Source organism: Dioscorea cayenensis, chromosome 5 (genome assembly GCF_009730915.1).
Source record: "Dioscorea cayenensis subsp. rotundata cultivar TDr96_F1 chromosome 5, TDr96_F1_v2_PseudoChromosome.rev07_lg8_w22 25.fasta, whole genome shotgun sequence".
In the NCBI taxonomy this organism is placed as follows: domain Eukaryota; kingdom Viridiplantae; phylum Streptophyta; class Magnoliopsida; order Dioscoreales; family Dioscoreaceae; genus Dioscorea; species Dioscorea cayenensis.
Genome location: NC_052475.1, coordinates 13,186,988 through 13,210,038, shown reverse-complemented (window position 1 = coordinate 13,210,038; position 23,051 = coordinate 13,186,988). Strand labels below are relative to the sequence as shown.

Sequence of the window (23,051 nt, the reverse complement as noted above, 5' to 3'; positions counted from 1 at the left end):
GGCGTGTGGAACATCTATAGGGTTGTGTGGATGTCCGATTCTAACCTATTTAAAGAATCGATTCAGCCCGATTTCAGAATCTTTTTTCCCATCTTTTCTCCAACTCTTGAGAGGCTTGCGGTTAGGGTTTAAAGAGGTATTGGCAAGGTTTTTGGAGTGGTTCTACGACTTCGACACCGAGTTTCTCTTGGAAGATAGTTATTGGGGGAGCTTTCGTAAACATCGATCTAACGAGGTGTGCCTTAGGCTGAACAAGGGGACCTTTGGAGAAGATGAGGCTACTCTACAAGACCATCGATACGAATACCGTGGTGGTTTTACTATGGATTGCTTATTTTTACTTTCGATTCTATCATTGATTGTATCTTGCTCCATGGAGAGCTAAACCCCTAGTGGGTACTTGGATTTGTGAACCCTAGGATGTATTTGTTTCATTAACCTTTTATTATGCTTTCCTTAATTGATGTTTTAATTGAGTTCCAATCTTGAATGCTTGTTGAATGATTTCTCCCTTAGAGTGACACTAGGGTTGAGAGTTCATATTGGTAATATTTGTGAGTGAGTGACACACCACGAGGGTAAGACAAAGCTAGATTGGAGAGGGTCGAAAGGGTGAATCAAGAGGTAGCGGAGCGTCCCCTCTCCCTTCCGATGTGATTTATCCTACCTCCATTTTCTAGAGTTCTTTGCGGTTACAATAGAGTGAAGTGCTAAAGTATGAACTCCATTGGGGCTTAGTTGCGCGAGCGATAGAGTGAAGCGTTGAAGTGAACTTTAGTATCTAGGGCTTAATTATGACTAGGGGTCTTTCGCCTGGACCAAAGGGTTAGGTCTACATATAGGAATAGGGTTTATCACTTGGAATCCCTAGAGCTTCTTGCGACTTTGCACAATGCGAGGTGTCAAAACTGATTGATTTCTCCACCGAGGCATAGTGTAGATTTAGTCACGGTTGACCTTAGGTTTGGGACCGTGTATCTTAGGATGTCCACGACTCATTGAGCATTATTTAGGATGTATAATAGATGGTTTTACACTTGAAGCGATAATCCTAGGCGGAACAATATCCGAGTACCCCACTTCTTATCAATTGCCTTTCCTTTCACTTATTTGTGCCTCTCTTTCTTATTTCTTTTATTTTGTCTACATTACATCTTATCAACAAAATCATTGTTTCATCTTCACTTGGTTAAGTAGCAATCTTGGTGTTTCTATTCCTTATTCCTTGTGGATAAGATACCTCACTCACCTGGGATTTATTACTTCGACAAACCCGTGCACTTACGGGTCACACGCAAGGTATGTGTCAATAATCATTATGATATGTATGACATAGAAATTATCAATAACTCTGCTTTCTACCATACTATATCACTTAGGCGGCAGGTGCACTTGCGTTGTCATGCCCCAACCCACAGGCCCACGGGATGTCACAACCGCTGTGACGATCTCGAGGTGGAACACTCCGCCACTCGACCCTCGGGGCGCCACAAGGCTAACCAACAACATGGAAATAACAATATTTACACTGGTATAAGATATAGAAGTATATTGATACACAGAAGAAGTAACAACAACAACAACAACAACAACAACAACAACGATAAAAAGAAATAGAGAGGTTCACAAATGCACAAGAAAGCAACAATAATAGCAGCACACAGCTGATAAACCAATAGTTTAAGAGTTGTTTAGATACAAAACCATGCAACAAGGTTTGCTATACACTAGTGGATCTATAATTCAAACAACATGTCCATGACCAAAAATAAACATATATGAACTGAAAAGGTATACAGAAGATAGGATAGTAGTAAATGCTCAGCACATTCCACAAAGCCGCACCTACTACTTGCAAAAGGCTGGGAAGATGAAAAAGGGGTGAGCAACTAACGTTACTTAGTGAGGGGAGGTTAGCACAACTCTAATAGTAATATTGCACAATAATAACATAAAACTCCAAAATGATACTTTACTATTAAAATAGTTGGTTTAGAGCATGAATACATATAATAGTAAACTTTAACACAAAAATAGCAAGAAAGATAGAATAAGAAGGCATTCTACCTCCATTAGTGTTTTAAAATATCAAGGTGTAAAAATACTAAATATAGAGTTCCAAAATATGAAAACAGGCTAAACATGAAGCAAGTTTTCTACCATAAATATGTAAATCAAAATAGTTCCCTTTATAAGTATAACAAAGTAAATAACATGAGTTTCACAATAAGTAAACATAATATTAGTGCCAAATCGAATTTATAGGAGACTGCCCTCCTAAAAGTGACAGTTGGGCTTCACCCTCTCACCACAAATTCAAGATGACACTACAAAAGAAGCAATGGGAATAGATCTCAAACCCAAAATAAAATAACACCCAACACTCACCCAGCATAAAGTGGTCTAGAAAACTCCCTAAACCTTCACCGCGGCCGCGATTAGGTTCAGAGCCATCAAAGTATTCATGCCTTTGACATTGACCCATCGGTTCACCGTATGGTGACAACGACTACCCGATGAATATCCAGTCAGGATTCTACACTCCCACCTTAACTGGCCCTCGTAGTAATCAGCCGATTTACCATGCCATCTTAAAAGGCTGGCCGTGGAGGCCACTTACTGCAGTAGGGTATCACCTTACAAACTCAACAATAATCACAACTCGACACCGAGTACAATAGCCAACATAATACTCAAATAAGTCAAGAATCACCATCCATTCTACAAGGGAATGATGCACACGCAACTCAAAATGGTTTAACATGAATCACTATACAATAAGCAACTTAAGGGACAACCCGGAAATTTTTTCATTTGAACACAAATTTGCATAAAGAAACACCAAGCAATAAACTCATTCAAGGGTTAAAAAATTCTCAAAAACAATCATAACAATCCACAAAAACTCATTAAGCAAGACAAAATATATAAACATATAAATATGGGTAATCTTCTAATAGAGTCATGCTTAATAGTCCCATTCACTAAATTGACGATTTCTCTTTCTCGCAAACTAATCCTTGGCTAACTCTTTGTCTCGAGCTAACGCTTCACCTCCTTGTTAATCATAACAAACAGTATCAAAGATTAGTTCAAAAATCCAAGCAAAGAAACCCTAGGTTCCTTCTACCAAACAACCTTAAATCAATCCTAGAGTTGGCTCAAATCTAGGTCTAAAGGTTACCCATTAAGTCCTAAGGGTTTGAGCTTCACTCTAATCCAAAGATATCAAAGAAACAACCAAAACTTATCAGTGCTACAGTAAAATTGGGCTTACTACAGTACCCGATACCAAACTCAATAATAATTCAAGGGAAAGACACCAAGTTCTCACAACTATACAATTGGCAACTAAAAGATACATGAATCAACAAATCTATGGCATCATTTTGAGCTCTTAAACACCCTTCTTTTCCCCACCAAAACTCTACATAAATGCTATCAAAACTCATGGAATTCAAAGGAATACTAATTCCATGGATACAAGGGTGTAATACAAGGGATCCACAACTCAAACAACCTTCAAATGGCCAAAAAAATTACAAAGATTCTGAGAACAAGTTTCCAAGGAAGAGCATGAGAGTTAAATAACCATTTCAAGAGCTAAAAACACAAGCACAACATAAAAGATGCATACCTTATTCAAATAAATGAAAGGAATGGATAATTACCTTCTAAAATTCAATTTAAACAAAATTTGGCAAGAAGAGAGGGTCAACCTTTGGAATGAAGAAAAGAGGCTTTTCATATGCTTGGTCTCTAAGGAGCATTGCATTTAAAGGAATGGATAAGATTCTAAAGGAAAATGACCCTTTTGCCCCTACAACTTCAATATAATCACCAAAATACCAAGGAACTCCATGAATGAAAAATTTACCCTCATGCATTTGAAACAAGAACTAGAGTGAATAAGCATTTGGCAACAGACAACAATGCCCTTGTATATTAAAAAAAAAGACATTGGTGAGTAAGCTTGGGTGATAATTACTCAAATAACCCCAACTAACCTAATAAATACCGTGGAAACCTTCTATCCTCCTAATGGCTAAGGAAGAGAAAACGGGAAGAAGAGTGACGAACCAATTATCAAATGTGTTAACTTGCAAGCATGGTCATTGTGGGATCAATTAGTCATGTGTGGGGTTCATTTCACTGTTGCCCACAAATGTTTGTAACTTATATTACTGTGGCGACAAATATTTTTTTTGTAACTGGATGCCCACATAACTTTTCTCCAATAGCACTCGTGGCTATAAAGGCTTGTTTGGAGGCTATTTCCAGCCACTTGGATGACGTGGAGGGGTTCCACGTTAGCCAAGTCATCGGAAATAGTCCCTCCATGTCAACCAAGTTACCGAAAGTAGCCTCTAAACAGGTCTTTATGGTCATTCGTACTATCGAAAAAAAAGTTATGTGGCCATCCAATTACAAAATTAATATTTGTGGTCACAATAATATAAGTTACAAACATTTGTGACCACTAGTGAAATGAAGACGTCATGCGTAAAGTCTCACACACCTCGAATAAGCACCCGAGGGCCAAAGGTGAGGTTGTCAGTAGTAAAAGTGAAGATATGATTGATGGGAATAAAAAGAATTATTTAAAAAAATTTAATTAAATTTTTAAAAAAAGTTTTTTAAAAAATAAAACTTTTAAAGATACTAAAAATTATACAGATGTTTTGCATATATTAAAATTTAGGAAGGATTTAATGGTTTTTTTATTAATTCGTTATTTTTATAAATATTAATAAATCATAACCTTCGATCATTATTGTGAGAGGAAGTTAAACTTTCAACCTCTAATTTTGAGAGAGAAATGAGTTACTCCTCTCCTATTATAAAGGTGATTTTTTTTATTAAAAAACAAATTTCTCCTATTATAAAGGTGATTTTTTTATTAAAAAACAAATTTCACATATTATCACATACAATTAGTAATGAATTAAGTTGAAATAAATATTGTTAACTAAAGGGTCTTTAGTCTAATAATACTAGCTCTATTACATAAGACTTGGTTTGCAAAACTTTTATACCTCAAATTAGAAATCCGTTGATGGCAATAGCTCGGAGTTGTACGAGTGTGATCCCTATCTCAATTGTGTTATAGTATATAAATAAACTGTCATTCGTTGTGTACACGTTCTTTATTGTATAAAATATTGACAGTAATTATCTATAAACAATAAATATTTAACCTCGAACCAAACCAAACGGTAGTAGTCATATTTGCAAGAGTATTTATTTCTCATAATGCTTTTTCTTTGATTGTTTCAAAAGAAATTTAAATATTTTATTGAATAAAATTGAAATGAGCTGTGTTTGCAAGTTGCAACACGTTTTCCCTTGAGGATAGCTCTGACTCTTTCACATGTTTTAAGGGGATGCTCAGGCGGCAAACTTTTTCAGCGATATGATGACCCAACTCTTGGATTTTTTGCAAACAGCACATGATATTACAGTCCAAATTTATGCCACGCCTGGTGGTTGTCCATTTGCGTTCAAATAAATGGCAGAACATGATACATATGCTTTTACCCGTCCCACGGTTATTGTTTTGTAAATCCCATCTGATCTAGGATGCATTTAACCAAATATACATTGAAGTTTTCTTTTTTTTCTAATTATTACAATACGGCCAACTGCTGCTATTCAAAGATAGATTAAATATTTAATTATATTTTAGAAGATAACCAACTTGTTTATATAAAAGATAAATTCACTGTCATACCACAATAATGCCCATTGGGAGTTTTGTTATCTCTCAAAAACTTTAAAGAAATAGAGTTTAGTACAGATAGAAAAATAATGATGATAAACAATAGGAAAATAAACTCTAAAAAAAAAGTTATCCATGGCGGGTCATGTGAAGAATCCACAGTTGCAACAACATGATCCCCCGTGCTTACTTTTTGCAGACCCCCTCTCATACTTTCCGGCGAGGTTATCAAATAACAAGCCTGCGCCAACCCCAACAGCCAGATCAATGGTGTAGTGGCCCCTGGTGGCCAGCAGGCGCAGAGCCTGAAGTGCGTTCAAGGCATCAAAACACCGAGCCATCTGGTACCGCTTCATCCGCCTCATGTCCACAGATGCAATCACCGACCCAGCCACATGTCCCGAGAAAAACAAGAAGAAAGAGACGTTGCCCACTGGAAAATCGACTCCAGATCCCAGGAAATCCTATCGATTATCCTTGCTTATTAATCTTAAGCTTTATTTAAAAAAATAAAAACTAAATAAGAAAAGTACCTTTGGAAGAGGAAGTTGGGTGGAGCATCCAAGAATGCCCCTGCAAGTGAACATGAACAGAGCAGAAATAGTTGCCCTGGGCCGCCCTTCCATTAAGAGAGTCCAAATAATGTAAGTAGTCTGCATGACAACGAAAACAGTGTTGAGTGCGGCGAGGACGGAGTTGAGGGAGGGATGGGTGGAGAGAAAGTTATTGAGTGAGTGAGTGAGGACAAAGCCTATGTCAAAAGGAGGAGAAGTGGAAGGGATCATTCGGATGGTGTATTCAACGCCCATAAAAAAAAGGAGAGATAAACCAAAAAGACATAGTGAGGGATGTTGCCCAAGCAAGCGAACAATATAACTGAAGGACCACCGCATTCCAGCCGCTGGTGGTGTCTGGTTCATCTTCTCGCCACTGTTATTGTTCATCATCTGTTCTCGTCCGTCCTTAGCAGCTCTTCGGCTCAGAGTGGCATCCATCGCCATTTGTCCTAGATGGAGATGATTGATGGCGCTTCCTCTGTTCTGCTGCAACTGTGTAGTCGCAAGGCATGTTCCTGGGTATGCCACCAGTATAATAGCATGTAAAAAAAGTGGGTGGGTGGGTGGGTGTAGGGGTGGGGTGGCGGAATTTCCAAAGGGGGGAGAATGGTTATTAGTCATAACATATTGATGACAAAACAGAGACGAGGATGTTCACAAGAAAGGAGCAGATGCAATTAGCAACAAGCCATAGAATTTGGTGGTCTTGTCGGTTGGGTATTAATTAATCACTGGATTTATTCTTTCAAACCAAACAAAGGCAGAGCAATCAGAGGCTATGTAATGGATAGATTGATAGGTGAAGAAAGAAAGTGGACCATTCTTTTTCCCTGCACAATTGTTGGAGTTTTTTATGGGTATAAACGAAGGAAGAAATAGGGAAAAGGGTGGCCAACCATTCCAAGGAGATTAAAAGAGACCATGGAAGAAATAGGAGAATTATAAGCCGTGGTCTGGAGGAAAGTTAAAACCGCGGTTTTAATGGCCCTCCCAGAGTCATTGGAAAAACACCCCTTCCCTGTCTCACTTCCATGTGATTGTCCTTGGATTCATGGAGTGTCATATCTCCTGTCCCAGACCACTAACTGCAAGCTGTCTTTGTGTGTCCTGAAGATCCAATTGATCTTTGTGGGTACTGTTAGAGTTGTTTGGTTGTTAGTAAATAAATTTAAATATAAGTGAAATTATAATGTAGGTGAAAATGTTGTATTTTAACTTACATTATATCTATTTAATTTGCTATCATTTGAAATACTATATTTGTTTTTTTTTATTTCATTTGATGTAAGTTGTGGGGTATAATTACCACGTAATTGAAGTGGTAAGATTACCCATATCACCCATTGTTAACACTAATTATTTAATATTATTTATAAAATTTTTTAATTATATACTATGATTCAATTTTATCTTTAAAAACTATTAATTATTTAACTCTCATTAATTAGGTTTAAGATCAATTTAAAAAATTAATTAATTTAGTAGTGATTTATTAAATTTTAAAATATAATACAATTTAATTATATGCCATAAAAATATTTTTCTATCTAAATTAAATAGCAATTGGTATTTTAAAACATAATATTAAATTAAATAAAGCATAAATTACTATTTTTATAATCATGTTATTACATATACTACAAAATTTGATTAAATAAACACATTATATAACATGTCACCAACATTCATACATAATATGTATATGCAAAATACAACATTTGACATTAACCATCAAAATATGGCATTAAATGCACCATCAAACATTCATTCAAAATGTAACATCCTAAAAAATATAAAATTAGCCCAAATTCAGCATCATAATAAGTTCAACAAAACAAAATACAACATTGGTTCATGAGTTCAACAAAACAAAATACAACATTTCGCATGATCTCTTCCTCCGCCTTACCACGTTTTCCTCGCTTTTTGCTCTCCTTGGCCTTAGAAGTGGAACTTGTCGGTGTGTCATTAGTAAGAGGTTGGTTTGATGCAAAATCATCAAAGTCATTGAAACCTTGGGTCTAATTGTCTAAATCAATTATTGGTGATGTTGGTGGTTGTTCAATGCATGCACACAAGCCTCTAGAGCTTTGTGAACTTGTTCTTGCAAAAGATCTTGTGGCTTGGTCATTGCCACATACAATACCCATCTTTTCATAATCTTAAATTGGCTTATTGATATAGTGCTCCTCCCCGGGATGTGCCTTTAAAAATAAAACATACATTTTATAATTAGGGTCAATACACAAATCTTACAAAAATTATTAATCATATATTCCAATTTAGAACTTACTTATATGTATATTTGGTATTCCTGTTCCCCTATAATAATTTTTTTCTTGGTATCATCCCACGACACTTCACTTAAACTCTTGAGTTTTTTTATTACCAATCATCTTTTCCGGCACGAAGGCGATTGTTGATGTTTGTATCATTCACCACCATGTTAAACGTGTGCTAACAGCTCTTGCCGTAGTAGTAATAGTAGTAATAGCAACACTCTTAAATCCTTTATCAGATTGAAAGGCCAATATTTGCTTGTTCAACTAGATAGTTTAACATGAATGATGTCATAATAGCTGCCCATTGAAAATTGGTTGATGTCCTCCTTCTAACAAAATCTTGGCTTTCTAATGGTATCTCTTCAGGCTCCATCTATTACAAAGCTACAATTAAAGAACAACATAATTTATAACCCAATGTATCACATACTTATTAATATTCAATTACAAAAATACAACCAATGTATCCTCAAAAACAAGGTAGAAAATTAACATATAGAAAATATATTACAAACAGCAAGCTTCAAGTATAATTAAATAAAAAAAATTACAAACTTACTAGTTCATAACATTAACACAAGTCATACAAAAATTAAAGAAAAACCATAACATACGAAGATACTTTTATCTATTGTTCCACATGTCATTCATGATTGTATCCAGTACTATCAACCATTCTCTTGCTTCTTCACGGACTTGGGATTTTGTTCTCACCTTCCGTATATTTGGTTCCCATTCATTAAGGTTTGGTATGTAGATGTCATTACCTCTTTATAAAACATAATTATGTAGAATACAACAAGCGATGACAATATTTACTTGAGATTCAAATGGAAAAAATGGTCTCGATGTTAAAATTTGGAAACAGTTTTTTAAAGCTCCAAATGCTCGTTCCACCGAAGTACGCAAAGAAGAATGCCTATAATTAAATAATTCTTTGCTAGTTGATGGTGTACGTGCACTAAATTCTTTGAGATGGTATCGAACACCATGAAATGGTAAAATGAACCCAGGTCATGTGGAGCATCCGGCATCTACAAGATAATATTTACCTATAAGAATATAGTTTGAAGTTATTCCACAATTGCATTAGATCGAATATTTTAATTTTAATAATTTTATTATAGCGTAAAATACCTTTTGGCCACTCTAGGTCCATCTTCTCTTTCCAAAGCATTTCGAAGGACAAGTGCGTCATGTGCCGAACCTTCCCACTCGGCTAATACATATGTGATTTTTTATTCAAAATCAACCACGACCAACACATTTTGAGTGGGATAAGGTTTTCTCACACGAAAGCGTGCTACAATTTTAGTTGAATAGATGCATGGATGTGAGTACCATCAAGTGCCCCAATGTAATTCTAAGCAATTAACAACCCAACTATTAGTACCATGTAAGGTTTAATTAAAAGATTGTAATTATATAACCTTTGAGAATTTAACTTAAAATATGGAATAAATCTATGATCTTGTGTGATAATTGGACTAGTACTCATGCTAGGTGGTTGAATTAATTCACTCCGAAGTTCTCTAATAGCATATAAGACATGGTTGAAGTATCGGTTAATAGTTTCAACAGAATGTAGAAAATTAACTCCAATTACTCTATTTCGCACATTATGGCCAAGAATGTGAAGAAACATGGCCACTTGTTCTTCGACACTTACATGTAAAGTGTTGATTAATAATCCTTTTGATTTTAGTAAATCACACAATCCGAAAAATGATGCTAGCTCTTCTCATTCTCAACATGGCTATACTAGCTTCGTTAGAGGCATATATTATTCTTGAAATATAATTTGAACGTTGTTCATCCCTATTGTAATATGGCTCCAATGGCAAATTAAATCGCCTTCCTTTATACCATGTCAACACAAAAATGGTAATAGCGACAACTGAGGCAACTACAAAAATGGTAATAGTGTTGGTAGAATTGATTTAATTGAATTAGGTTTACAAAAATTCATTCTAATAAAATATAGATTATTAATTAATATTAATTTATATTTAATTAGGCTTATTTCACATAAATTTTACAAGCGTAAAAATATTTCAAAATGCAAAACTTTTCACTCTTTAATTCAGAAAAAATGAATATTAGGTTTCTCTTCTAGTGGTCTTTGGATAACAATAATAGTTTATTAAAACCATAATCTTATATCACATATTTGTAAGAAGTAATCAATTAGAACATGTAGCTTACCACCCATTTGGGATCTCTACATCTTTAACAAATTAATTAGTCCATACTAATTATAATAATCCATCAACAAATTGCAATTTAATTCAAAGATTAAAAATATTCATATGTAAGCCCCCAATATAATATTTTACATATAAATCTCTCTATCAATAAATAATTCATATAAGTGAGTATGATTAAACCAACAATATTATTGTCGATCCCCATTAATATTTGTGTTTTTTCATAGTATTGGACATATAATAATTTTAAAAAAATATTTATAATAATATAATATTTATAAATAATGAAATACTTTAATAAAATTAACCAGCAAAATTTTCATTTAACACGTACGAAAGAAAATCTAGAAAATTCTATTCTATAGTAGAGTGATAAATTTCATCTTAGATGATTACAAATATTTATGTATTCATTATATAACTCAAGGTGCCCGCATATAGCCTCTAATTACGTATCACTGGTTGACACTATTAAGATAATATAATTTATACATATAATTTAATAAAACCCTCAAATAATAAGAACTTTCTATAACAAAATAACTCTTTCTATGACAATGTTTGATCTATGAGTTCTTTAGTGGTCAAATTCAATATTTGTCATCTATAAATACCAATAATGTTACCAAGAGTCTCCACTCTAGTGGATGGGACATTACAACTTGTGACAACCAATAATTATGTCTCACTTTAATGATCTCTATCATTAATTCAATTTCTATACAATACAACCCTAAAATAAAATATATCATAAAATATGATTAATACAATACCCATAATTATGCATGCAATGAAACAAAACTATTTTATTATTAAATAATAACTAAACTTAGTTTTGTAGGACATATTAGCTTTTCACATGTACCTTAATGGTAGAAGCCGATGCATGCCTTCCGCCCATAACTCTTTCTTTCCCTGCCCAATGAGTTCTAATTTCTGAATTGCAACTTGTGTCTATCTTGCTACTTTCCTAGATAAACTAATCTCAAACCCACCTTAGCTTAGTTTGGCAAAGAAGTTATGAGTAGTTGTAGTAAGGCCTCTGTAACTAAAACAAACTAACATTCTAGACATGCTTACCAAGAAGCTATTTTTTTTTCAAATGATTGTTGTGATAGTGGCTCAGTTGATTTCTTTCTTCCTTTTTGAAGAGCTCGATAAGAAAAGAAAATGAGGTTGGCTATAACAAGCACAATTGTCAAGCAAATGATTATTATAATGATGAAGTTATGCCCACCACCACTGGGGCCATTGCCACCGCCATGAAAACCGCATATGTTAATGAAATAGATGTAACAAAAGTCATATCGTTGGAAAATCCCATTATCATCTAATAGGAAAAAATCTCCACCTTCCAGATGGAAGAGCAACGTGACACATGAGTAGTTGCCGAAGCAAGTTCCTTGGCAAGCCGAGAGACTGCATTTGAAAGTTAGTGGTGAGATGTTACTAATGCCAAAGTACCTGACCCCATCCCCAGTGAGAACAGTGTCTTTGGGTAGACTAAAGATATGCATGTTAGTAAATTAAACTTGTGTTATGTTGACAAGGTCCCCTTGCGTATATCCCGCAAGTGCACGGGTTTGTCGAAGTAATAATCCCGGATGAGCAGGTATCGTATCCACAGGGAGTAGGGAATAAAAACCCATAATTCGCTTCTTAGCTATGTGAAAGATGAATAGTGGTATATGTGACAATGATTCAATTCTCAAAAGTAAAAACAACAAGTAAGAAAGCACAAGTAAAGGAGAAGGTAAGGCAATCGATAAAGATAGGGTACCCGGATATTACTACGCCTAGGACAATCATTTCAAGTGCAAGAACCCTCTATTATGCTTCCTAATTAATGCAACAGTGAGTCATGGAAATCCTTAATTACATAGTCCCAAATCTAAGGTCAACCATGCTTAACTCTATACATGTCCCGGAGGAGAGATTGGATAACCTCTCAACCTCGCACTCGCATAGAATTGCAATGAGCTCTAGGGATTCCAAGTGATAAATCACTTCTTAATAATAGACCTAACCCTTTGGTCCAGGTGGAAGGTCCCTAACCACAATTAAGCCCTAGATACTAAGATCACTTCTTCGCTTCACTCCATTGCACCCGCAACTAAGCCCAGTGGAAGGTCATCCCTTAGACCATTTCCCTCTATTATGGCCGCAAAGAACTCAAGGAACGGAGGTAGAATCTAACAAATCGGAGGGGAAGGGGACGCTCCTGTACCTCTCTACTCACCCTCTCAACCCTCTCTAACCTAGCTTTGTCTAACACTTGTGGTGTGTCACTCACTCACAAGGTTATCAACAAGAACTCTCAACCCTATTGTCACTCTAGAGGAGTATTCAAACAATCAAGCATTCAAGGTTGGAACTCACAATAAAAATCAATTAATTGAAAGCATAATAAAGAGATTCAATGAAACGAATACATTCTAGGGTTCACAAATACCTAAGTACCCACTAGGGGTTTAGCTCTCCATGGAGCTAATTACAATCAAAGAAATAGAATGTAAAAGCAATGAATCCATAGAAAACACCCTCGATAGTCGTGTCGATGGTCTTGTGGAGAGTCCTCTACTCGTCGCAAAGGGTCCTTCGTCCGGCCTAGGATATACCTCGCCGGATCGGTGCCGATGAAAGCTCTCCCAATACCCTTCTTCTAAACGACGCGCGATGTAGGAGCTGTAGAACCTCTCCAAAACCCTAGCCAATACCTCTCAGAACCCTAGCTGAAGCCCTCTCTCAAGTTTGAGGTAAAGACCAAGAAAAAAAGGCTGAAATCGGGGCTTAATCGGCTTTAAATAGGGCTAGAATCGGGGATCCACACGCCCATGTGGTCCCCCCTATGGATTTTTCACACGTGCGTGTGGAATTTCCACACGCCCGTGTGGATTCTTTGTTCTGTAGTTTTCTCGGCCGACTATGAACAGTGCTTCTATAGTACTTTGCTACAGTATTGCTACCGTGCTCTGCTACAGTATCCGACCTGAAATACTTCGCGAATCCATACTTTCATCAAGGTAACGCAAACGGGCACACGTTCACGTCGTGGATCGCTTTGCTTCTTCAATGACGGATAAGTTAATGGAGATCTTGTTCTATGTGCATAAGTTGGAATACTTGAGTGTGACTGCCCTTGTGCCCCTTCAAATGGTTGTGCTAAGTCAAATACGAGGAGGTTGGCACACACTCTAGCATCTTACACCCGACCTATGTCTTCGCGTTTGAACCATAGCAAGATTTCCTCCAAAATCGGTGCATTATGATCCACATTGGCTTCTTTCCTTCATAATCGGCCTCACAAGTCTACCTGCATGAAAGTAACACACATATTAGTGTAAAAACCCTAGAAAAGTAATGCTTAACATAAGGAAACAATGCTTCGCATTCATATCACACAAGCACTTATCAAACTCCCCCACACTTAAGCTTTTGCTTGTCCTCAAGCAAAAATTAAACATTTTGTGCATAGATGAAGGAAATATTGGAAGTGCTTGGCCTTAGGTTCACTAAAGTATACAAAGAGAGCATTCTACAAGTAAGAGAAATTTCAACACTAAACATGAAAAATCGAAGCTCTAGCTAAAAACTTGAATAAAAAAGGACAACAAACCTGAAATCGTGAAAGTGTGTGGACTCACTCAAGTCAACCCAAAGTATACTCCTCAAAGCTCTAAGTATAAGGGACTTATTTATCTACAACAAGAAAAGCAACACCAATTTCAAAGACGGTAGTAGCTTCACACATTCTCTAAGGTAGCCCTTTCCCAAGCGGCTGCTAAGGTGGCTTTCACACTTTCGAGGTAGTAGCTCTTTCTACAGGAGTGGTAGCTTTCACTCATCCTATGAGATAACTCTTTCTCTCATTAGGGCATAACTAGTATCCGACTTATGAGAGTAGGTTCATACTTCATAGGTGGTAGCTCTTTCCACCCAAAATGCCAAATAAACAAGAAAACTATTTTGTTCCTTCTTTTCATTTTCATTCATTTTTTTTCAGAATTTAACACAAGAAACAACTATAACTAGTCCTTTTAACATCGAACATGAGTTTCGAAAAGAGTTTAAAGAGGGAGTAGTGCAACGAATGTAAATCGGGCAAAAATTCTTAGAAATTCAAATAAAACTAGAGCATGAAGATATTCAATGTTGAAAATTCTTCTAAACTCAAGAATGCAATCAATGCAACTAAGGTAAACCACCATTGGCTATGTGAGCATGTATATCAATCAAGAACACTAGAAAAGATGTGTGCACTATGAAACTCCCCCCCCCCCACACACACACACACACACACACACACTTAAGTTGTACATTGTCCCCAATGTACACATGCTAGCTCACTCATAATGTATATCAATCAAGAATATATGTGGGAGAAGCAATCAAAACAATACTCCCCTGACTCCTAGTGTTGCGTTTGATGAAGCTAAATCCTTGGGAGTAGTGTTCCAACTGGTTGTGAAGCTCACACGGCCAAGTGCCGAAGCACTTTGGCCGTGCCCATGACAAAGTCTCAATTCCCAAGATGACAAGACTATCTGCACGCATACACGAGGGGGTTTAGTGAAGCTCAATAAAAACAAAATAAGTTGAGTATCTAAAAGATAGAACAATGAATACAACTCGAGATGCAAAATGAAAATAAACTTAGAAGGAGAGTCCTTTCTGAGTGAACAAGTCCAAAATAAAGTGTATAAAAGTAAAGAAAGTGAAATAAAATCAAATGTCGGTGTCATGCTCTGGGTCCTCTACTGCTGCTAGTGATGATGAAGTACATGGTGGGTCCACCTGTGTTGGTATAGGTGATGAGGAAAATGGTGGAGGAGCTAAGGGGGGCTTGAGGAGATCTCGGTCGCAAGACAAATGATGAGGTGACGTCTTGCTCTAAGATCTGTTGTAGTGTATCGAAACGTGACATGAACTCTGTGTACTGAACAACCTGCACAGCCCTAATCTCAACAATCTCTGTACGAGCCTCAGCTAACTCTGTCCGTATCACCCCCACAGCACTCCCGAGCCTCTCAAAGCGATTATAGGCTCTAGATGGTGAAAACATATGTACGGGGGGGTACGTCCTCTGCCACTGGAGGTGCCTCGGTCTCTATCGGTGCTGGCTGATGCTCGGGGGCAGGCTGAGAAGCCTCAGCCTCATCTTCCTCATCCTCAGCTGTATCTGGAGCTCGTAGCACCAAAGCATAAACCACTGTCTGAACCCTGCGGATCATGCCCATCAATCTCATCGTCTCTAGGCTCAGGGGAGCGGGTAAACTCATCTTCTCGACCCCGCGAACTGTGTCCAATAGACCCATACCCAGCACTAATCTCGTAATGTAGGGGCCCGAGAAGATTACTCCCAATCTAGCATAGTACCCCTGGTGTCTAATATACTCAGCGATGATGTGTCCTAGGTGAATCAGCACACGCTGCACCATCGAGTATAGGTACAGAAGCTCTTGCCGGCTCAGCACACTCGTGCTATCACCACGGCCATTCACCGACCTGCTCATGAGGGTATGTAGATATCGGTATGCAGGTCGGGAAAGGCACGTGGCCTTGGACACTCCCGGCTCATACTGGCCCTGACCATATAGTGCTCAATAAGCTCTCTGCAGGGTCAAAGTTCTAGGATAATTTGTCGATAACTGAGAATACTCCTCAGTTTCTGTGAACACCTCCTCATATAAGCCAAGCAAAATTGAAAACTGAGTGATGCTCAAACTATGGTGGTGTCCAAGTGCTCTTTACTGAATGGCATCGAGGCTGTCGAAACTCGCGTAAGATCTCTCGAACTCGAACGATGCGAGAACCTCCAATGCAAGCTCTTGGATGGCTGGCTCTCTAATAGTCAATAACTGCCTCCAACCACCTACTGCCACGAGATCCTCGACCTCATCTGCAAACTCATCTCCTTGCTGTAGATCTCTCAATATACTTGTATAAGGAATCGAGTCTGACCAAACCGCAGTCTCGACAAATGCTCAAAACGAGCCTGGTGCTCTGGAATAGTGAAACTGACGCTCTCAGGCTCGGACGGTTATTTATGCGGCCGCTTATCAGCTTGCTTCTTCGACCGAGGGGCAATAATCTACAAAATTTGAAAGGAGATCGATCAAACAAGTTGATTAACTAATGCTGCAAAAATCCACATGGTCGTGCAGAATTTCCGCACGCCCGTGTAGATCCATGGGGTGTGAAAATCGCATGTCCGCGCCTCAAAAAATACAAAAATATAATGTATAATAACTTCTAACTCCGTTCTAAACATAAATAATCATTTTAATTGAATAAACGAAGCATTATTAACTAGATTCATTGATGAAAATCATGAATTGATGAAGAGAATCAAGAATAGGGCTTACCGAGGAGTTGAGATGAGAAAATTTAGATTCGCTGAAAAACCTCGTGAAAATCCTGGCAAATCGGTGCTAAGAGGTCAGAGAATGATGTGCGAGTTCTCTCAGAAGAATGGAGGATGTAAAGAAGAAGAGAAACGACTTTTCTTTAAAAAGACATCGAGCCTCTTGGTGTTGTGTACATCCGCACGGGCGTGCGGAAATTACCCACGCCAGTGCACCTCCATAAAAAGGCCGCACAGGAGCAGGTGCACGCCCCTGTGCGCTCTCGGGGAAAAATCATCCACTAACTCTGAAAATTCCCGCACGGGCGTGCGGAAAAAAATACCCACGCCCGTGCGCCCGACCCACAGGGGCAGCCGCACGCCACTGTGGCTTCTCTAGACATCCGAGAGAATTCCTAAGTGTTCCGCACGCCTGTGCGCAAATGCTACATGGGCGTGGACATTCACAAGTCCAATTCACAGGGGCAAATGCACGCCCTGTGCCTTCTCGGGATGGAGAGAGCTCCTCTGCAGAGATTTGCACGGGCGTCCGGAAATTATCCACACCCGTGCGAAGTTCACAAGGTCACCCACAGGGGCGAGTTCACGGCCCTGTGCGCTTTATGGGATAATCTGCCAAACTCTGCAGGAAATCACACACCCATGCAGAAATTACCCACGGGCGTGCGATATTCGCATGGTCGTTCACAGGGGCCGCCGCACGTCCCTGCGCCTTCTCTGGATGAGCTTGCAGTGCAAATCCACGGGCGTGTGGAAATACCACACGCCCATGCGTTTTCCCTGGATGCCTTAGAAAAACCTGTAGGCTCTGCAGAAAATTTTTGAACATGTTTGCACACTCAGATCCTGCCTTATTATGCAAGTTTTACCAGTGAAAAACATGAAATAAAGCTCAAACGACCCAACTTCACTAAATCCACATGAAAACGCACGATGAATACTCAAAACCTCAAATAAAATCACAGCACAAGCATCTAAAAATCAAGACACGAATACTCAACAATTTATTCATGTAAACACTACATTATTCGACTAAGAAAAACAGGAAGCACTTGGGTTGCCTCCCAAGAAGCGCTTGTTTAATGTCACTAAGCTTGACGTACCTTGTCTTACTTCACGGGGGCTCATGGATGAATGTTGCCCTCTTACCCATGACTTGGAAGCATGATGAGCACAATCTCTTTAAGGTAGAGGGTGTATTATCGGGCTTGGGGCCACCTAGCAATGGTTCATCCAACTTCTTTGGTTTACGTACGTCTCCAACAGCCTTGGAGCGTTTCTGGTGGCATCTCCTAGCCCTCTTCATTTTCCGGAGCACCTTCTTCAAGATCCCCGGGGTAGATGGTACTTCTTCCATCCAACCAAGCATCATTACTTCTTCATCATCCTCCTCTTTGGTCGAACAAACCCTCGTACGGGTACGGATTGAATATTTCCTACATGTATTCATCAACAATCTCATCAGTAGTGTCTAGAAAGTATAAAGTATCATCGAAATCAAGAGAATGCCACATGGCTTCAGCAAGGTGGTATGTGAGCTTGTCATCTCCAACTCTCAAAGTTAGCTCTCCACCAACCATGCCAATCAATGCCTTGGAAGTCCGCAAGAACGGCGTCCCAAGTATCAAGGGTACATCCGCATCCTCATCGACGTCTAGCACCACAAAGTCTACAAGAAATATATACTTGTCCACCTTGACAAGTACATCTTCGATGATACCCCTCGGATGTCTCACCGTTCGGTCTGCCAATTGCAAAGTCATCCGAGTGGGTCTAGGCTCACCTAAGCCTAACTTTAAAAAGAAGGTGTATGGCATGACGTTGATGCTTACCCCTGAGTCTGGCAATGCCATTTCTTCACCCATATTGCCAATTCTACACAGAATGATGAAGCTTCCCGGGTCTTTCTTCTTGTTCGGCATGTTCCTTTGCAACACCGCCGAGCATGAAGCATCTAGAACCACCGAAGCACTCTCCTCCAACTTCCTCTTGTTGGTCAACAAGTCTTTCAAGAACTTCGCATACTTAGGCATTTGGGCCAATGCCTCAACAAAAGGAATATTAATGTGGAGGTGCCACTTCCTTTTCTTTGCTTGTTTCCTCTTGGTCATTTTTCAATCTAGAGGGATAAGGGATTCTTGGCTTTAAAGGTGGGGGTGCCACCTCCTTCTCTTTGCTTGTTTCCTCTTCTACCTCTATAACCTCGGGTGTGTGTTTTTTTGGCATCTCACTCGGAAGACTACCTTCAACCTCACAACCACTTCTCAAAGTGATCGCCTTCACTTGCTCTCTAGGGTTGGTCTCTATATTTCTCGGCAAGCTTCCATGTAGCCTTTCAGAAAGAGACTTCACAATTTTCCCCACCTGATTCTCAAGGTTATGTAAAGAGGCGGTGTGGTTGCGAAGTGTGGCCTCAACTGATTCAAACCTTGTATTCGCAGATTGCACAAATCTAGTCAAGGCCTTCTCCAAATCATTCATTCGGGTTTCCAAACCTGAAACTCTATTTTCCATATGCGGGGCTTGTTGTTGTGGTTAGAAACCCGGTGGCCCCATGGCCTTTGGTGGACCCTGATTGCTCCATTAGAAATTAGGATGATTCTTCCAACCCGGATTATAGGTATTTCTATATGGGTTTCCTTGAGGTCTCATGCCATTACCTACAAAATCAACATTCTCCACCGAAGATACATCACAAGTAGAGATCGGGCAATCGGAGGGAGCATGTCCTCCACCACACCCATTGCAATTCGTCAGGGCCGGTACTCTATTTGAAGTTAGAAGATCTAACTTCTTACTCAAATTTTCCACTTGAGCCGCCAATGAAGTTACGACATCTATCTCATGGAGACCGGCCACCTTTTTCTTCTCCCTAGCATTCCATTGGTAGCTGTTTACCCCCATTTCTTCAATTAACTGACGGGCCTCATCGAGGGATCTTGCAACCTAAGGTATCTCCTGCTGCCGCATCCAAGAGTTGCCTTGTACTCGGGTTCAAACCATTGTAAAAGGTCTGAACAATCATCCACTCTGGAAATCCGGGTTGCGGGCACTTTTTCAGGAGCTCCTTGAACCTTTCCCATGTCTTAAATAGAGACTCCAATTCCAACTGAACAAAGGATGAGATCTCATTCCTAAGTTTCGTGGAATTTCTGGGAGCGAAATAACGGGCAAGAAAAGCTTCTACCATCTCCTCCCAATGGTTGTGCTAAGTCAAATACGAGGAGGTTGGCACACACTCTAGCATCGCACACTTGACCTATGTCTTCGCGTTTGAACCTTAGCAAGATTTTCTTCAAAATCAGTGCATTATGATCCACATTGGCTTCTTTCCTTCATAATCGGCCTGACAACCCTACCTGCATAAAAGTAACATAAAAACACACATATTAGTATAAAAACCCGAGAAAGGTAATGTTTAACATAAGGAAAGAATGTTTCGCATTCATATCACACAAGCACTTATCATATGTCATATAAATATGAGTCTATGCTTAATAGTTTGTCCTGAGATATGTTTTACGAATCATGTGGTGTATATTAAGTTAGTTATCTTGAGATATTTGTCTTTTGATCAAGTGTTTGTAAACTTATAAAGTGCTTGCAAAACTTATTAACTATTTATTGAAAATATCGAGGAGTGTGTGAATGATAACCCTTTCTTATCTGTAGAGAAGTGTAAGCTTCTTCATCATCATTGAAGTAGAACATTACTAATTTATCTTCTCCTTTGTTGGCAGATTAGCAAATACAACCGAAGCTTGGCCTATTCAAGAACATACATTAAACCTGGTGCACTCTATGTCTTAATTGTTTCTTGTTGTACATTTTAATTGTCCTTTGGTTTCATCCATGGTGTGTACAATTTAGAGTAACTGTTAGCAAAGCTTGTGTACACCAGTCAAGGCTATGTTCTTTACTCAATAAAGTGGTATCAGAGCTACCAATGATTCTGCTGACTTACAACTCTGATCTCATATTACTATAGACCTAACCCTAATTTCTTCTAATTTAGGCTCAATTTTGTAAGCTGTAAGCTGTGTAGAGGTGTGAAGAGGTGTGAAGACCCATAAAAATAGTTGATTGATACTTCATAAAGGAGAAGGCGAGTGGATTTTTGAGGAAGGCTTTGAAGGATTAGAAGGTCGAGGAGTTACATGTTTCCATTTTAGTTTCCTAAACTCACAAAGGAGAATTATGAGAATTGGTACATTAGAATGAAGATATTGTTGGGACCACAAGATGTCTGGGAAATAGTGGAGAAAGGCTGTGAGCAGCCGGCAAATAAGGAAGTATTGACAGCTCCCTAGAAAGATGCACTTAAGGAGGCAAAAAAAGAAAGACCAATAAGCGCTTACTCTCAACCATATGCAACCAATTAAAGGGATATGGAGAGATTGTACAAGATGTTCAAGTGGTTGAAAAAATTCTTCGCTTATTGACTTCAAAATCTAACTATATAGTGACAGTTTTTGAAGAATCCAAAGATTTGGAGTCAATGACTGCAGATCAGTTGTTGGGTTCCTTATAGGCGCATGAGAGATTGAAGAAAAGAAAAAATAATCTTATCCATGAGTTGCAGGTAAATCTAGATTTGAGAGGAAAAGGATATTTACAGGAACAAATTATTGAAGGCCGTGGTAAAGGAAGAGGGAAAACAAGATTGACACACCCCTTGTGTGTGTCCACAACTACACAGGTCGCACGAGTAATAAAGTATATCCACTGGGTTAGGTAGTCGAATCCACAGGGAACAAGGGTACTAGTAATGACTACTTCTATGTTATCTAGTCGAATGATCAAGAGTATGATATGATGAACCAATTCACGCAAAGATGAATGTCACGAAATAAATAAGTAAGAGTAAAATAAAGGGAAGTCTCAATCAATGAAAAGAGGTATTTGGGCAATGCTTCCCCCTATGATTCAAACATTAAGCACAAGATTCAGAAAGTGTTCCTAAATCGAGGTAATAAAGTTGTGGAAATCTAAAGATAATCGGTCCCTGCCCTCAGATCGCTGATACTAGTCCTCTAAGAGGTTCCCAGTGGAGAAATCTCTTAGTCTCAACACCTCACACCACATATGACCACTTAGCACACTCTAGGGATTCTAAAGGATGTATCCGATTTCTAAAAATAGACCTAACCCTACTTTTAGTTGAAAGAACCCTAGCCCCCTATGAGGTCCTGCTAGAGAAATCTCTTAATCTTAACAATTTACAACCACATATGGTTGCTTAGAGCTTAGGGAATACAGATATAGAATACACCAATCAGAAGGAAAAGAGGTCACTCCACTATCTCATGACTCATCCTCTTAACCTTCTTCAATCTTGAGGTTCTAACCCTAATAAAGACCTCTCTCTCTCACCAAGGTGAATGAATTAATGCAAACCAATCAATCAATAGATCAATAAAGAAAGCAAGCATTAAGAACACAAGATAAAAAATCAACTAAACTTGGATTAAAAGGAAAACAGAATGTAAATCAATACAAAGAATAAAATCCTAGGGTTCACATGCCCAAATACCCTTTAGGGTTTAGCTCTTGTTAAATGTCTAAATGTATGCATTTTAAACTTATATATTTGTGACAATTTATGTGTATTTGGATGAATTGATTCCTTTTGTGTGGTTTAATCATTTATATTTGTGTTACAGGCTTAGAAGAAGCCTAGATGAGCCCACGAACGCATTCGGGAAGAAATCTATACCAAAAATGGCGTTTTAGGCCCTCAAGCACTGTAGCAAGCCTGTAGCACAACGGGATGAAGAAAAATACCAAGTCTGGAAATCCTCATGGGCAACCACACGGCCGTGAAGATGGCCTCAAGCTAACTGAAGATGCAGTTTACTATAGAAGTTTTAGTGCAGCAAAAAATAGTAGGTTATTGTAGTAGTTACTGTAGCAACTTACTAG

General features: G+C 38.5%; 1 protein-coding gene and 1 non-coding gene across 2 annotated transcripts; one reads left to right on the top strand and one right to left on the bottom strand.

Moving 5' to 3' along the window:
- Positions 1-5,773: 5,773 nt before the first annotated feature.
- Positions 5,774-6,855, bottom strand: LOC120260543 (phosphatidylcholine:diacylglycerol cholinephosphotransferase 1-like). Its single transcript, XM_039268037.1, has 2 exons — positions 6,253-6,855; positions 5,774-6,183 (listed from the first exon to the last, which is right to left on the bottom strand). Exons 1-2 carry the CDS (start codon positions 6,718-6,720, stop codon positions 5,863-5,865), a joined length of 789 nt encoding a protein of 262 aa, XP_039123971.1. The 5' UTR covers positions 6,721-6,855; the 3' UTR covers positions 5,774-5,862.
- Positions 6,856-20,164: 13,309 nt separating this feature from the next.
- On the top strand, positions 20,165-20,271 carry LOC120262530. Its single transcript, XR_005536799.1, has one exon. It is a non-coding gene; the product is annotated as a small nucleolar RNA R71 (small nucleolar RNA).
- The last annotated feature ends 2,780 nt before the right edge of the window (positions 20,272-23,051 follow it).

Excerpts from the sequence above, each read along its gene's own strand:
- LOC120260543 (XM_039268037.1), bottom strand. The coding sequence starts at position 6,720 with ATGGCGATGGATGCCACTCTGAGCCGAAGAGCTGCTAAGGACGGACGA. Across the intron at positions 6,184-6,252 it reads CCCAACTTCCTCTTCCAAAG|GATTTCCTGGGATCTGGAGT; the intron begins GTACTTTTCTTA and ends GATAATCGATAG.